The sequence below is a fragment of the Lipotes vexillifer genome, unplaced genomic scaffold (assembly GCF_000442215.2).
Source record: "Lipotes vexillifer unplaced genomic scaffold, Lipotes_vexillifer_v1.1 scaffold251, whole genome shotgun sequence".
Taxonomy (NCBI): domain Eukaryota; kingdom Metazoa; phylum Chordata; class Mammalia; order Artiodactyla; family Lipotidae; genus Lipotes; species Lipotes vexillifer.
In genome coordinates, this window is record NW_006770868.1 from 2,954,022 (window position 1) to 2,970,540 (window position 16,519).

Below are 16,519 nucleotides of genomic sequence, written 5' to 3' on the forward strand. Positions count from 1 at the left end.
AGGAGACCCTTCAACACTAGCAGGTAGGTCTGGTTCAGTCTCCCCTGGGGTCACTGCTCCTTCCCTTGGGTCCCGATGTGCACACTACTTTGTGTGTGCCCTCCAAGAGTGGAGTTTCTGTTTCCCCCAGTCCTGTTGAAGTCCTGCAATCAAATCCTGCTAGCCTTCAAAGTCTGATTCTCTAGGAATTCCTCCTCCTGCTGCCGGACCCCCAGGTTGTGAAGCCTGACGTGAGGCTCAGAACCTTCACTCTAGTGGGTGGACTTCTGTGGTATAAGTGTTCTCCAGTTTGTGAGTCACCCACCCAGCAGTTATGGGATTTGATTTTATTGTGATAGTGCCCCTTCTACCATCTCATTGTGGCTTCTCCTTTGTCTTTGGATGTGGGGTATCTTTTTTGGTGAGTTCCAGGGTCTTCCTGTCTATGACTGTTCAGCATTTAGTTGTGATTCCAGTGCTCTCACAAGAGGGAGTGAGAGCACGTCTTTCGACTCCGCAACCTTGAACCAATCTGGGTCACACAGTTCTTGACCCTGTGTGAGGCTGCTTTGGCAGTGGCTCTTTCTCTGAACTCCCTCAGCACCCAGACCCCCGGTAAGGATGCATGACGTACTTCTACTAGCTGCAGTTGTACGATCTGCCCTTCTGGGAAAGGTTACACACAGATCTTAGTGTGATTTACTCAGAGACAATAGGTGTGAATCAAAGTCCGCTCATTTTACTTGCTTCCGCCAAACAAAAGAAAAAACGAACCGTGTGGTTAGTGTTAAGAGACCTTTTTAGACCCCCAGCAGGGATTTGACTAAGGGTCTTCCAGAATAATGCACATACCTGTTTTTCTTCATGATATGCTCAAAGGGCCTCAGAAAATCTTTCTGGAAACGGAAGTTGGCTAATTCTCCCTTCTCAAGAAACTTCATGGAGAGCTGCCTTAATGAGTCAACAGCAAAGATAGCCACATCCTCATTGGGGTTACAGCCAACCTGAGCAGTAACAGGAGGTGAGGTGAAATAGGCACAGTGGAACAACTGTGGATATGGGGTTCTGAACCTCAAACATGGACAGCCTGCCTTCAAAACAAATGCTCTGGGAAAACACACCTCAGGAGGAAGAAAAAGGTATTTCTTGGCATGAGCTGGACAGTTTTAAGGTTAATGATGAAACATATTTAATTAAACATGCTTTCAAAATATGCTCACTTTGTGTCACATTTTGATAATTCTTGTGATATTTGAAACTTTTTCATTATTATTATATCTGCTATGGTGATCTGTGATCAGTGTTCTTTGATGTTACTATTTGCAAAAAGATTACAACCTACTGAAGGTTCAGGTGATGGTTCATGTTTTTTAGCAATAAACTATTTTAAAATTAAGGTATGTACATTTTTTTTGGTTGTTTGCACACTTAGTAGACTACAGTATGGTGTAAACATAGCTTTTTTATGCACTGGGAAACAAAAAAATTTGTGAGACTTGCTTTACTGCGATATTTGCTTTATTGCTTTGGTCTGGAAGTGAACCCGCCATATCTCTGAGGTCGGCCTGTATACTGAATGGATAAAAAATAATTAGCTTTGGGGAGGGTCTGGTTGAGGGGTGCTGATGGTCAAAGGTGTTTTTAGCTGTAATTCTTTTTAAGTGTTTGTGTAATGTTGATGTAATTAGAGACTAATAAGAATATTATTCCCCGGCTAAAAAATCCCTGGCTGCTTCAGGAATACACACCATGCTTACTATGCAGCTTTGTACACCCCAGGACGTATTTGTACCCTAGTTTAGAAGAAGAGAAACATGTGACTGTCCCAATGACTGTCCTAGAATCCTGAGAGCTCTACTCGGCCATTTACTTCTTCAAACCCACAGGATTTTCATGTGCTTCGGCTCCCAGGGTGAAGCGGAACATCCTCCTGAGGTGGTGGAAAGAATGATGAGCCCCAGAGTGAGCAACTGAGTTTTCCACAACTTTGTGCTTAACAGCACTGATGAGATGGAGTGGACATTTGTAATGAGGTTGACAACCACGACACGTCTAATTACTACCCGCCAGCCTAGATCCGAAGCTTGTCATAGGCTTGGACAGGAATACAAGGTGCAGTCATGGTAATGGTTCACATTTTTTCTCTCAAACAAGTTCATATCAGTGATGTCCACTAAGAATTTATTTACCCACAATAGTGGGAAAGATGGTTGCTGAGCTGACTGATTACTTTAGACGACAGTGTTACCACTTACTCAACAAACAGTTGTTCTGGGGCATCTGCAGGCTCTCATGGCCACCTCCTCATTGAGGGTTCAGAAAGGTCACCTCCGGAGAGGCCTGACACACTGCACTGCCTGACCCTTTACCATCAGTTATTTCATCATAAAATCCCAGTGAGCTCCAGGAGGGCAGGGACCTCATCTGTCTACTACCTGGTACAAGGCACTCGGACAGTTTGTTAAACAGATGGTGTGCTGAGAGGTACCTTACTTAGAGCTGATAAGGAAGCAAAGTAAACAAAGAACTGATTAGCTGATGGACCAATTTAGAAGACTACATGTGACAATGCCTCATTTCAGTGGGGTTCCCCAGCTGCCCAGAAAAGCCAACAGTACCCAACTCTTCCCAGTTCACATTTAGTGACATCACACTGCTAACCTTCCATCGATCATGGGGCGGTGTTCACACCACAGAAATCAGCAGACGCTACAAATCATTTACCAGCGCTCTACTGCTTGTTCTATACCCCAACGACAGATTACTTCTTATGATTTTCTCCTATTCAATGTAGAGAGGGCAATTCTCTTTTGGATAAACTGTCTTTTATTAACACTATTTTTAAGCATCTCTATTACAACTCTTTATCTCCAGGCCTGAGAAAATTTTTTGGAAATCATGAAATGTGTTTTGGTAGCAAACAGTGTTGTTAAGCTGTTAGTTTTCTCCTAAAAAGCAAATGACATTACAGATACAGACGTTCATATACATAAAATATATTCTGATTTCATTTGTTCAATTTACATGTGCATGTGCCTATGTGTATATAACGAAACCTCGAGTGGAGAAAAATCTGGTTTTCTTGCCATAGTTTTCAGTTTTAGAACACAGAAGTCTCTGGCTTGTTTCTGATTTAAATAAATGTTAGTTTCCTCAACAAAGGTTTTAGAAGAGTGGTGGCAAAGGAAGCCAGAATACAAGAAGTAGTGACATTTAGAGTGAAACTATTGATATAAAGAACATAACTTAATCTTTGGTCATTCAGAAGGTGCTTCAGGATTTCACAATGCTTTGAAACACCAATGTCTGTCCAGTGACTATAATGATTTTTGTGGTGTGCGCCTACCTCCTAAATATGGGATATTAAAGTATTTTAGATACAAATGGATTTTTAATTCATTCTCCATGAGCTCTATCAATATGTAGGTATGCTACGAGCTGTTCTCCACTCCACAGGGAATGTGAATTATACGCACCTACACACTCAATCATTTCTGTTTTGAAGTTAGTTGCCTGCCTTTTTTTGGACATTGATGGAGTGGGGTTTTTGAATTTGAAGAGTTACCTTATTGAAGTGATCTCCAATCACATGCCATATTCGGGACCACTGTAGTCGGATCCGATTCATGTTGTAGTAAGATATCTCCACAATCTTCTGCAAGCTGAACATGCGGGGGTGGTGGGGGGAAGCCAGCTCATCCATGGACACGGCACACAGCCAGCGGACAAAGTCAACTACAGGCCAGACCCAACAACACACGTGAGGCATCATTAGTAATGGTCAGACAGTTATGATAGGAGGCTTCTGTAGTTGTCACAGGTGAGTCAAACACATACCTATTGCATTTCCATCCAGTCTGGTAGAGCCAGTAAAAATTCTAGGAAGAAAATTCCAGACATAATAAAATAAAAATTAGACTTGGAAGCTGCAGCTTCAATTTCAAACACTCAGAAAAGACAGAAAGGAAACATTTCAGGTGTGGCACTTCCACTAACATAAACAATGAGGCATCAAGGAACAGAACTGGTCAGTGAGCTGAGCTGAGAGCTGAAATGCTTATACTGATAGGAAGAGAAAGTGACACATCAAAAGGATGGGGGAGAGTCAAGATATGATAGCATGGAATGTCACGACAGTGGGAATGGCAGACTGAGGACCTTTAAAAAGCTGCTCCTCCATAAGAGCAACCAAAAAAACTGGCAAAAATTTAACAAAATCAACTTTTTCAGACCTGAACTCTGGAACTACTAAAGGCTTGTAAAAATGTTCCTTCAAGAAAAATGGCTGAATCTTTAGACAGCATAGAGTTGGATCATGTTTATTTTAATTCATCCTGCCAATCTCACTTTAGATTCAAAGACACAAATAGGTTGAAAGTAGAAGTATGAAAGAAGACACAGCATGCAAACAATAACCAAAAGAGAACAAGAGTAGCTGCACTGATATCAGACGATGTAGACTTAAGACTAAAATCATTAGTAAAGACAAAGAACATTTTATGATGATAAAAAGTTTAATCTTTCAAGAAAACCTAACTATTATAAACATATATGCATCTAACAACAGAGCCCCAAAATCATGAGGCAAAAAACACAGAATTAAACAGGAGAAATAGACAATTCAACAATGTCCAGAATCGGCAAACCTACACGAGCAGAAACTATATCAGTGGTTACAGGAACGGTGGGAGAGGAAATGGGGAGCGACTGCAATAAATGCAGGGCTTCGTTATGGGGTGATGAAAACGCTCTGAAATTAGGTAGTGGTAATGGTTGCACAACTCTGAATACACTAAAAACCACTGAATTGTACATTTTAAAAAGAGTAAATCTTATGGTGTATGAATTATATCTCAAAACAATTTAACAGCACATAAAAAGGTGCTAGGCAAGTTACTATGGCGCACTATCTGGCTAAGGCAGAAAAACAGGAAAGAAATGTGCAGTTAATGGTACAACAAATATTTTGTTGTATTAGCCTAAACCTAAGGGGAAAAGTAGGGAAAACTCATCAAAAGTACATTACAGACAATATCTCTGTCGGAGAGAAGCAGAAAAGCAACAAGAGCAAGGTGTTCAAATGCTGATGAAGAGTTTAAAATACTAGGAAAATTGTTCTGAGAGCAATACAAATTATGTCATAAATTCTATACTGCTATCATTTCAGAATTATCTATATTTAATGTACATGATTAATCAATGGTAATTTTCAGAGGTCTGTTGATTTTAAGAAAATTCCTATTTTAAGCCCTCATATATAATGAATATCTTCAAATGGGAATACCTGTATTTCTCCTGGATGTTTAGGTCAAGTTTTAAATGAACAGAAACACTGGGAAGGTTTTGAGGAAAAAGAAATGGAAATGTCAACTTGGCCAACTCTCACTCACGGGTAGGCTTTAAAACCGAAACTGTTCTTGAAATTTTTTAAAAAGTAATTTCTACACTAAGGAAACAAGGTGATTTAAAACACTAGCACAAGGAAAAACTCTTGTTTTTGACATCATTTGGTCACAGTTATAATTTTTAAAAAGGTTATGATACAACTCAAGATCAAAATCCAAACGAATGTGAAGGTAATCAGTAGTTGTGGATCATGTGTGCCACTTTTAATCTCTCCTAGTTTGAGTAATCTAGAACTGACAATACTTAGAACAGTCAAACAAGTTAGTGATCATTCATACTCAGTAAATATACAGAAGATGCCAAGCCACTGGGTAGTCCAGCTTCACTGGAGAAGAACATCATTACCTGTCTACAGCTACGACCACACTCTGTGAGCTGGTCTCACCGACCGATTCCTGGAAGCTGGCCATCTGTCTTTTGTCCACTCCACCACTCACCAAATTACCTGAAACACAATGCACAAAATCAACGGTGTTTCCAAATCAGTGAAGTATTTAGAACAAAGAATCCTGTGATATCCAATATACACAGACAAGAAACATAAGTGAGAATGGTTTGCAGGCAAAACGAACAAGCAACCCCCCAATGATGACAGAATAAAATTAAACTCAGGTTTTGGCATTTGGCATTCAGAATACATTGTTATTAGAGGCTCCCTGGCTTGTACCATTCATCTCCCTTTCTTAAGCATCTTTTACATTTTTATAGTATTAAATGTCTCTTTTTATGAAAACAAATTCAAATTGATCAGTACTAACTCAGAGCTCCTAGAACATGTAATGGTTTCCACACGCAGAAGGTCTGGAGAGCTCTCTAGGATTTCACTCCAGTCACCCTCATACACACCCCAAGAAGTAGGTGCTATTACCCCTCCCCCATTTTCAGAGTCTGTGCTTTTATACTGTACTACTGTATGTGGGACCTAGGAAGCTTGCTCTCCACATCAAATGGCCTGGGTTTGAAACCTACCTCTGCCACTTCCTCATAATGTCACCTTGTTCAAGTCACTTCACTCTCTGTACCTCACTTTCCTCATTTACAAAATGGGGATGATAACAGCCCCAATTTCACTGAGTTGTTACAAGGTTTAAATGAATTAAAATATATAAACTGAGTGCTTAGAATGTGGCACTCAGGGTAAATAGTACCCTTTTTACTATTATTATTGTTATATCACGGACAAGAGAGTCTCTCAGTTCACTGTATCACCAGAAATAATTCTACTTTGATAAGAACATCAGTTAACAAAAGATGACATGGAAAAGAGGCTGAATCTACCTTTGAAAATCTAGAGATACACACAACTACTCCTCGAACACCAGATGGCTTTCCCTCCAACATACTTATATGTATAGAAAGAAACGTAATGCACCCTGCTGATATTGATAAAATAGGCATTTACTCGACAGTTTTATCACAATTTAGAGAGCTGAGGCAGCACTTCTGCTTCCATCAACAAACATACTGTCAGCTGGCACGTAAGGAAGAGACGATCTACGGGACAGTCCTGATGAGACAAGAAGGGTTTCGTGCCGGTTAACTGGTGAGTCCGTGACGGCTGGCGGCGGGGCCTGGTATCTTACCGAGGCCAAGGCCCATGAACTCTTCTCCCGACAACGTGTGGCCCTTCAAGCTCCCTTCTCTTTCACGCCCAGACCCAGACAGGTAGCGCGTCTTGACACCGGTTCCTATCAGCTGAGCGAGCTCCAGCTGGCTGATGCATTTCAAGATCTGATGAAAAGAAGGTGTGAAGAGATGAGTTCCCATTTCATTGGCTGAAAAGGGCACTATCATCTTAAATTAGCCATTAGAGAGTTCTCTGAAACAAGCAGCTTTTCAGGTGAGAATAAAATCTGAGGGTCTCAGACTGGCTTCCCTAGTTCCAGCTAGGCAACCCTCTGAGTGTGGGTCTGGAAGACAGACTTCACTATTTTTTTCTTTTCTTTTTTTTTTGCGGTACACGGGCCTCTCACTGATGTGGCCTCTCCCATTGCAGAGCATAGGCTCCGGACGCGCAGGCCTAGCGGCCATGGCTCACGGGCCTAGCCGCTCCGCGGCATGTGGGATCTTCCCGGACCAGGGCACGAACTCGTGTCCCCTGCATCAGCAGGCAGACTCTCAACCACTGTGCCAACAGGGAAGCCCTTTTTTAAAAAACTGGTACAGTAGAGTTATGCTACACAGGTGTTTAATTATGCAAATTTAATAAGTGCTCAATAAAGAAAGAAAAAGCATTTGATTGGAGCAGGGGATTCCATCCACCATGCCACTCAGTAAGTGCACCATCTAGTCTGACTCAGCCACCCCCCATCTCCCTTCCACTCGACCCCTCAGATACACAACACACCAGCCTCCCCGGCCTCCCTGCTGCTCCTTTACCTCGACACATCTGGCCCTACCCCAGAGCCTTTGCACTCTCTGTTCCTTATGCTTGAACGTGTTCCTTACACTCCTCCCCATGGCTCACCCCTTAGATTCCCAGCTCGGACATGTGTTCCTCAGACAGACCTCCCTCGACTGCCCTGAGATCACACACCCTGCCCTGGCCACACATATTTTTTTTCCTTAGCACTTACTACTTTTTGGCATTATGCCAGATATTTGTTTGTTCTCTGTCTTAAGAGCCAACAGGGCATTAACTCTGTCTTGTTCACTGCTGAATCCCCAGCACTTAAAATAGTTGGTGATTATTATTTGGTTAATCAAATAGATGAGAATGAGCCCTGGAATGGTGTGCAGTAGGAGAAGAGACTATCTCCCAGCCCTATGGGGTGGTGCAGGTGCTTGACACGCGTCCCTGTGCACGGGCCGTCTCTCACCTGGAGCTTACCCGAAGAAACAGAGATTGGTTTCAACTTCTACTGGGGCAAAAACCGGCTGCTTAAAACTTACTGAGGGACGATGGCACGTAGACCTCTAGGTAAACCCTTCCTAAGGAATTTCCATGGGGACTTCTGACTAAAGCTGAGTTTTGCTTTTCATGGTAAACTTACAATCCAATCCCAGAGTACGGGACTCCATTATACCACTGAGCACTGCTATTTTCACTTATATACGGCCTTCCCCTTGACTGAGAAAGGTACTTAATTCGGCCAGAGAGAGCCAACCCCTGACTATTCCACATGGCATTAATACTGTTAAATTATTACTAGTAAACTGCTAGTGTCCTCCCTTTTCCAGAAGCTGGAATCTCAAGTATGTCAATAACACTTGTGGCCGAGGACTTACTGATTCCAACCTGATTTCTCAAGGTTTCTGCATATCGAATAGGTGGTTGATTCATTTTTAACATTTCCAGATGCTGTTATATACTTGGCAACTGGCAGGAACCCCACCTTCACCATATCTCTCAGGTTAAAGAAAAAAGAAAGTTCTAGGAGAAAAAGCAGCTATTTATTGATTCACTAGGTATCATGACTCCTCAGAAAACAGGAAATTATTCCTTTAAAAAGCACACAACTCTAAACACCACCACTGCCCCGCCCCCCCATCTTTTCTAATATGGAATACTCCAGAGTGGTGACCGAGAAAGGAAACATTCGGTGAAAAGGGACTGAGGTATGTGCCACGATGATGATGACCATGACAGCTAATATCTACTGAGTTCTTACTACTTGCCAAATGCAGTTGTAAGCCCTTTTCCACGTTAACCCCCCTTTTTTTTTCTCAGAACAACCCTATGAAGGTTGTAGAGAGGAGGAAGATGAGGCTCAAAGACTAAGCAACTTGCCATGTCATACAGGCAGGAAAAGGATGATACCCAGACTGGATGCCAGCCGTCTGGCTCTAGGCTTTCCCCCTGAACCGCATGATCCCCATGGCGGGAGGAGGCTGACAGCAATTTTCTTTCTAGGTCATCACAGTCCCCACCACTCTCCGTGCCCTCACCTCTACTCTTTCACAGTTTTCTCTCTAAAACAAAAAGTAATACATACAGACAGTAGAGAAATTAGAAAACTTCAGGAAAAAAGGAAAATAAATCGCCTCTATAATGCTATCACACAGATAGGATGTTAACATTCCTGTTTATCTTTTCAAATCCATTTTCTGTGTACGTCTGGCATGAGGGACGAAGCCTCACAATGTTTATAACGATTTCTCAATTTAATATACTGTGATCACCTTCCCACAGTATTAGACAGTGTTTAATAACATCTTTACCTTTTTCTCTGAAGTCTCTTTCAATCCACAGGCCTGCCCCCGCCTCACCCCCAACCATCTACTATTTTCCATGCAATGTATTTGTTGAAGAACGTGGTCACTGGCTCTGAGGCTCTGTCATATCCTAGAGTTTGCATGCTGCATTCTCATGATACCATTTATTGTGCTCCTCTGTCCCCTACATTTCCTTTAAATCGACAGTGGAGGCCTGAATTGACTCAGGTTGGAGTTTTGGGCAAAAACATTTCTTAGGAGGTATTGTGTGCTTCCATCAGGGAGCATGTCATGTCCGGCTGTCTCTCCCTTCAGCAACGTTATTTTATTTTGTTTCGTTTGGTTTTATTTTTTTTTTTAAGATTTCTTTTTGATGTGGACCAGTTTTAAAGTCTTTATTGAATTTGTTACAATATTACTTCTGTTTTATGTTCTGGATTTTTGGCCACAAGGCATGTGGGATCTTAGCTCCCTGACCAGGGATCGAACCTGCACCCCCTGCATTGGAAGGCGCAGTCTTAACCACTGGGCCGCCGTGGAAGTCCCTCGGCAACATTATTTTAAATGGCCACACAGCATTCTAAGGAGTGGTGCAGCACACTTTTTAAAAAAAAGGGCAATCTCTCATTGTTGGGACACCTAGGCTGTTTCTAACTTAATTCTTCCCTTGAACGACTAAAATTTCGATGAACAACCTTTCAAACACCTGTTTGTGCACATGGATAATTATATCCTTACGTGAAACTCTTAAGAGTATGGTTTAGTTAAATAAAAACGTGAAACCACTGGCAACTCCCCTAATGGCTCACTGTAGATGCTGACCATCTCTTTTCTGATACACTTAGGAGAAATCGGGCTCCTTGGCTTTGTCTTAAATCTACTCCCTGGTGGTAAGAGCTCTCAGGAGGTACCTAAGGACTTGGGAAAAGTGGGAAGGAAGCTGCCACAACAGAAGTGCTCTCTGCGTGGACACCGGTCAGCGGGGACAGGAGCACCTTGTGAGGTGGCGCATCTGAGGCATTTCACCCACCACGCGCCAGGGAGTCTGACTTTTCTGATACATGATGTATTTGAGGAATGAGACAAAACCCAGTTAAAGTTAGGCTTGACTTCAAGAAAAATGGAATCGACCAAAGAGAGATTGGCTCTGAATCAAAGGACAGCTGGGATTCATCCTCACTAAGAAAAGGCAACCCCAGGCTTTCAAAGAAACACACACCTCGTGCCAGGAATTCCCGAGGTAGTTGCCGTCCGTGTGAGCCACCGTGATGAGCGTCTTTATGGTGTCGATGTTCTTCTGCTTCATCTCTGTGATGCTGGAGCTGGCCGTCAGCAGGGAGAAGCGCGCAAGAGCCTGAACGTAGGCATCTCGTTCCAGCTGTAAGGGAAGCCGAGAGGGAACGCTGAGATCCCGCCCTGAGCAAGACCGTTTTCACACTGAAGGGACTGAGCACTGGATCCTCTGCCGCCTTCTGTATGCACGTCGACAGGTTTTACATACATTAACACACCAGTTACTCCACACTGCTATCCTCCCGCTACCTGAACAGCCCATCTCATGTTTGAGAACTAGTCTCTCCTTTGCAGCCGACCTCAAACTGATGTTCACGTTCCATTCCCTTTGGAGGGAGTAGGGGAGGAATCTGCTGAATGCTAAGATTGTCACATAAATGCTAATTTCTACAACAATCCTGCAAGGTAGGTCTATTTTCTCAAGTTTACAAATGAGGAAATAAAGGGTGTCTTAGGGAGAAGTTAGCTAGACCAATGCTAGAGAAGCAGCAGAGCTGAGGTTTGAAACCCCGATTGTCTGATGTCAAAGCCCAGGGTCTTGGTACAAAAGAAAATGTCTAACTGTAAGATAAATGGGAACAGAAGACTGAGTTTTTTAACATAAATGGGTGCCAATTCTTAGTGATTTAGAAAATGATACATGGGACTGACAACTTCCTGATTTCCTAACATTTTGAGAACTGTATTTTGCTTATTTGAGTTTTTAAAGATTCAAAAGATTTACAGACATATTTATTGTGCATTGAACTATTTATTTCCCCCAGAGAAGACCTGGAAATAAGGGAAATTAAAATAATAAGCTGATTTTAAAAGGAAAAACAATATTTTAAGCACCAGGGCAGGCAGTTAGCCAGATGGATAGGAAGGCTGTTTTGTCAAATCCAATTAAGTAGCTTGGACCCCACCTATCTTCAAAGAAGGTTTTAATCCAAATCTCCAATTTTTTCCCCTAATGAGGCTGTTGCCAGCACAAAGCTGTGGGCTTCCTCTCGGTGGGCATGAGTACGGAGTTTGCTGAGATGTTTTTGGCTAATTGGAAATGCCTGATAGCTTCTAAATTTTTCCAAATCTGAAAGAAAATGGCCCACCAGTATCTCTGGAGCTGTGTTTATACCCACCTGCATTCCAAAGATGCAGGCAATCCGGATCGCACATCGGATGCCTTCCAAACACAGAGAGGCCACTTCAGTGTCGTCACAGTTCTGCAGTCCGATGCTGTAGGCTGCCAACAGTGGCGTCCACACCAGCTACCAAGGAAGGAAGGTTTCAATAACATCTAGAATCTCAGTGTGGAAGAGCACTTAGAGGCCACACTGTTAGTTATGAGCACAGCCAGGATGCCAAGTTCACTGCTACTTTGATTCATTCACAACATAAAATAATTCCTCCTAAACTGTGGTCAAAGCTGTCACTATAGATATGCCATTTACTAAACGTACAGTTCTAAAGGAAGGATGGCAAACATGCGGCTAGTGTGCCACCACCGTATCTATCTGTGCTCACGGCAGACATCACTGATCAATCAGAGATCCCACTCCCTGCTGAGTCTAATCAGGGCTCGAGAATCCTTTACACAGTGCAGCAGGCATCCATCACTAATCAGAGGCTGGCATGCAAGGTGAAATCTATAAGCAACTTGTGTTCCATAAACTTTGTTTATTGAAAGGTTCCTAATTCAAATTATTTAGACTTTACTTTTCCTCCAAGTTTCTTGTGAATTCCCTGAAAATAAAAGCTCACAAAAATCTAGAATTGATCAATTAACAGGATATTAACAGTTACTATAAAAACATCTTAAGAGAAAAACATGAGTGCTACGTATTTAGAAAGTGTACCTTTTCTAGACATTTAAAAAAGAGACCTTAGGATATTGTCTTTTACTTCTACATAATTTCATCTGATAAACTAACCCTGAGGCCACTCAGATGAGATGTCACAATAAAACTGTCTCTTATGCCTGAATAATTATTAATTCATTCAATCCCCCCGGCAGCCCTGTAGCACTCTGCATTTGTCTCCATTTCACAGACGATGAGCAGACAGAGGCTGAATAACCTCACCATGGTCACAGAGCGACAAAGTGGCAAAAGTAGGGTTTAAACCAGACGTTCTGATGGCAGAGCCCATGCTGACGTATCCCTAGCATCATCACAGGGCTTCTAGGAAGGACTTGCTTTAATTGCTGTCCAGAAGGACACACCCAGGCTTGGCCTTTTCCTCTCCCCAATCTCTTCACCATTATAAACTCGCTGGTGAGCTTCTGGCTGTTCAGCTCTAGAATCAGGCTTAGCTGTGTCCTAACTTCTCAGGACACTCACTTTGAACATTGGCCGGACATGGTCCAGGTGAGTGGCACTCGTAAACGGGGCTTTGGCGTGGCTCACAGCCTCCATCAGGGCTTTGGCTGTTTTAGCCATTTGCTCCATCTCCAAATTGTATAGTAGCCGTCGCTGCTTTTCACTAGCGACACCTACAAAGAAATAAGAGAACAATAGCAGCTAACTTTCACTAAGCGCTTGCTATGTGCCAGGCTCTGTTTCAAAAGATTTACAACAATTAACTCACAAACACTCATGAGGACCACTACATGAGTCTGTTACAAGTATTATCGCCATTTTACTGATGGGAAATGAGGCACAAAGACATTAAGTGACTTGCCCAGGGTCACACAACTAATAAGCAGTAGAGCTGGGACTTGAATCCAGGCAGCATGGCTCTAGAGCCCGTGCTCTAAACCAGTGGTCCCCAACCTTTTTGGCACCAGGGACGGGTTTCGTGGAAGACAATTTTTCCACGGACCTGGGGGGAGGGGATGATTTCGGGATGACTCAAGTGCATTACATTTATTGTGCACTTTATTATTATATTGTAATATATAATGAAATAATTATACAACTCACCATAATGCTGACAGGAGGTGGAACTCAGGCGGTAATGCGAGCGATGGGGAGCAGCTGTAAATGCAGATGGAGCTTCACTCGCTCGCCCGCCGTTCACCTCCTGCTGTGCGGCCTAGTTCCTACCAGGCTGTGGACTGCTACCAGTCTGTGGCCTGGGGGTTGGGGACCCCTGCTCTAAACCATACACACTGCTGCCTCTCAAATAAAGAAACTGGTAGCTTCACAGGGGTGTTAACTCAGAGAATTCTAATCAAGGTTGGCACAATCACCACTGGTATTACAGCAGAGTTTTAAGGAACATTTTTGGGGAATAATTTAGCTCTCAGATTATTTTAAATTCCCTCTTGTAACTAATTACAAATCTAGCAAGAAGATAAGTGATATTATGAAAGCGCCAACATAATCATAATAACTAATTTAATATTTCTTATTTAGATAGCTAGATATGCAAATTAAATCTATCACCAGGGAACTTAATCATGCATTCTGATACACTCGAAAATTGGAATTAATAGAAATAATTTGCCATTAGACCTTACTCTGCTTAGTAGATTTGGTTGCAATCGTGTGTTCTTTTGTTTCTTTCATCGCAATTTTCTTGCCTTCTATTTCTTCATAGATGCTTGAGAGATATTCTTCAGGCAGATCTTTACTATCATTGATACCCCGATTCATTTTAATATACTGCTCTTTTGTCATTTTATTTTTTACCTGAAATTTTAAAAAATTAAGAACCCATTTACAAGACAGACAATGGCCCAAATAAAGCTCCTTATTTAGCCACTATAGTATAAGTATCATTAAAATATTTTACCTGAGGGCTGTGCAAGTCTGTAGTTAGCATAATAATTGAATATGCTAGGACATATGCAGTGTCAGCACTAGCAAATAGAGTCTGCCTGAAAAAAAAAAAAACGATTCCAGATGTGAGAACATACACGGAGACGAGGCTGGAAGGGTACAGCGCTCAAGGAGATGTGCTGCTCTCAGAGCAGGCCGACTGCTCTTCAGGGTGCTTTCATCATCACTGAATGATAACTTAACGATCCAGAGTGTAGAAAAAGCTAGTTAAGAATACGTGTCAGATTTAGACTTCTTTGAATAGAGCAGTTTCAAGTCAATTTTTAAAAAAAATCCTTAAGGAGCCTCCAGGGCCAGGGACGAGGGTGAGGCAAGTGAGGCCCCCCCCACTCCCAGGTGCCGACCCGACAGCACATGACTCTGAGCGAGGCCCTTTACAGTCTGCACCTTTAGTGCTTCGCTTGCCTCACCTTGGTCCTGTTCCTGAGAATATCTACTGTGTGCTAGGCACTGGGTGGAAAGATGACTAAAACTCCTGTCCAGTTATTATCCATTTAAAGTTTACATTATGTGGGCTTCCCTGGTGGCACAGTGGTTGAGAGTCCGCCTGCCGATGCAGGGGACACGGGGTCGTGCCCTGGTCTGGGAAGATCCCACATGCTGTGGAGCGGCTGGGCCCGTGAGCCATGGCCGCTGAGCCTGCGCGTCCAGAGCCTGTGCTCCGCAACGGGAGAGGCCGCAACAGTGAGAGGCCCGCGTACCGAGAAAAAAAAAAAAAAAAAAAGGTTTACATTATGCACTATAATATTTAACAGCAGAAATACGAAGAAAAATATTTATGTTGCTTTAATAAACAATATGCTGGTGAAGTCTGACTTTTTTCGCCTTAGGCAAGAGAAGAAAGACAAATACTTGGGGATGCACAGCCTTGTAATATGTGAGGCTAAAGAAAAACTTGTCTATCCAAACTGCCCCCAACAGGAGAAGGAGAAGTTCTGAAGAACACAGTAAAAGGTCTACATTCTAACGTGACATTTAATTGGGTCACATATTTACCGACTAGGGGACACAGACCAAGGTCTCTAGGTCCACATAAGAGATACGTTCAAAGTAAATAACATCTAATTGTGTCTTCACAGAAAATTCTAATACCTATTTGGTTAAAATGACCAGAGGTTGCCTTTTCTGACCAGGTCATCTCATGGGGTCAGCCTGGAGGATTGGGACCATTTATTATGAAAACCAAGCTGACTTAAGAGGTAAAACTGTTCTCAAAATGTTTCCACTGAAAATTTTCCACTTCATGTTCACAGTATATTCAGACATTCTTAACTTCATGTTCAGAGGAAAGAGCATGAGCTTTCTTGAGTCAGACAAATTCATATTCAATCTCTGCTACTTTCTAGCTGATTAATTTTTGGACAGGTTGCTATCTCAGAGCCTGTTTCCTCACCTATAAAACAGGGATACTACCTCCCAGGCTTACCGTTAATTAAGATGAAATGCATGTAAAACTCACAGCATGGCTGGCACACAGTAGGTGTTTAATAAAGGTTAGCTCTCCTTTCAATTTCCATTTCCTACGCAAAAATGAACTACCTATCAAAAAAGGCCCCAAGGGACTTCCCTGGTGGTGCAGTGGTTAAGAATCCGCCTGCCAATGCAGGGGACACAGGTTCAAGCCCTGGTCTGGGAAAGATACCACATGCTATGGAGCAAATAAGCCTGTGCACCACAACTACTGAGCCTGTGCTCCAGAGCCTGTGAGCCACAACTAGTGAGCCCACGTGCCACAACTAATGAAGCCCACGCGCCTGGAGTCCGTGCTCCGCAACAAGAGAAGCCTCCGCAATGAGAAGCCCACACACCACAACGAAGAGTAGCCCCCGCTCGCCACAACTAGAGAAAGCCCGCACGCAGCAACGAAGACCCAACGCAGTCAAAAATAAATAAAATAAAATAATAATTAAAAAAATTGAACTGTA

General features: G+C 42.6%; 1 protein-coding gene across 1 annotated transcript in view; it reads right to left on the bottom strand.

The window, feature by feature from the left end:
- Window positions 1–16,519, bottom strand: part of ARFGEF2 (ARF guanine nucleotide exchange factor 2) — a 100,890-nt gene that overhangs the window by 32,714 nt on the left and 51,657 nt on the right. The window contains exons 17-26 of the mRNA XM_007446397.1: window positions 14,548–14,632; window positions 14,273–14,444; window positions 13,152–13,303; window positions 11,952–12,080; window positions 10,760–10,918; window positions 6,969–7,116; window positions 5,731–5,830; window positions 3,817–3,857; window positions 3,545–3,714; window positions 832–983 (exon numbers count right to left, since the gene is read on the bottom strand). Coding sequence (XP_007446459.1) covers window positions 832–983; window positions 3,545–3,714; window positions 3,817–3,857; window positions 5,731–5,830; window positions 6,969–7,116; window positions 10,760–10,918; window positions 11,952–12,080; window positions 13,152–13,303; window positions 14,273–14,444; window positions 14,548–14,632 — 1,308 coding nt within the window. The remainder of the gene's footprint in view (window positions 1–831; window positions 984–3,544; window positions 3,715–3,816; window positions 3,858–5,730; window positions 5,831–6,968; window positions 7,117–10,759; window positions 10,919–11,951; window positions 12,081–13,151; window positions 13,304–14,272; window positions 14,445–14,547; window positions 14,633–16,519) is intronic.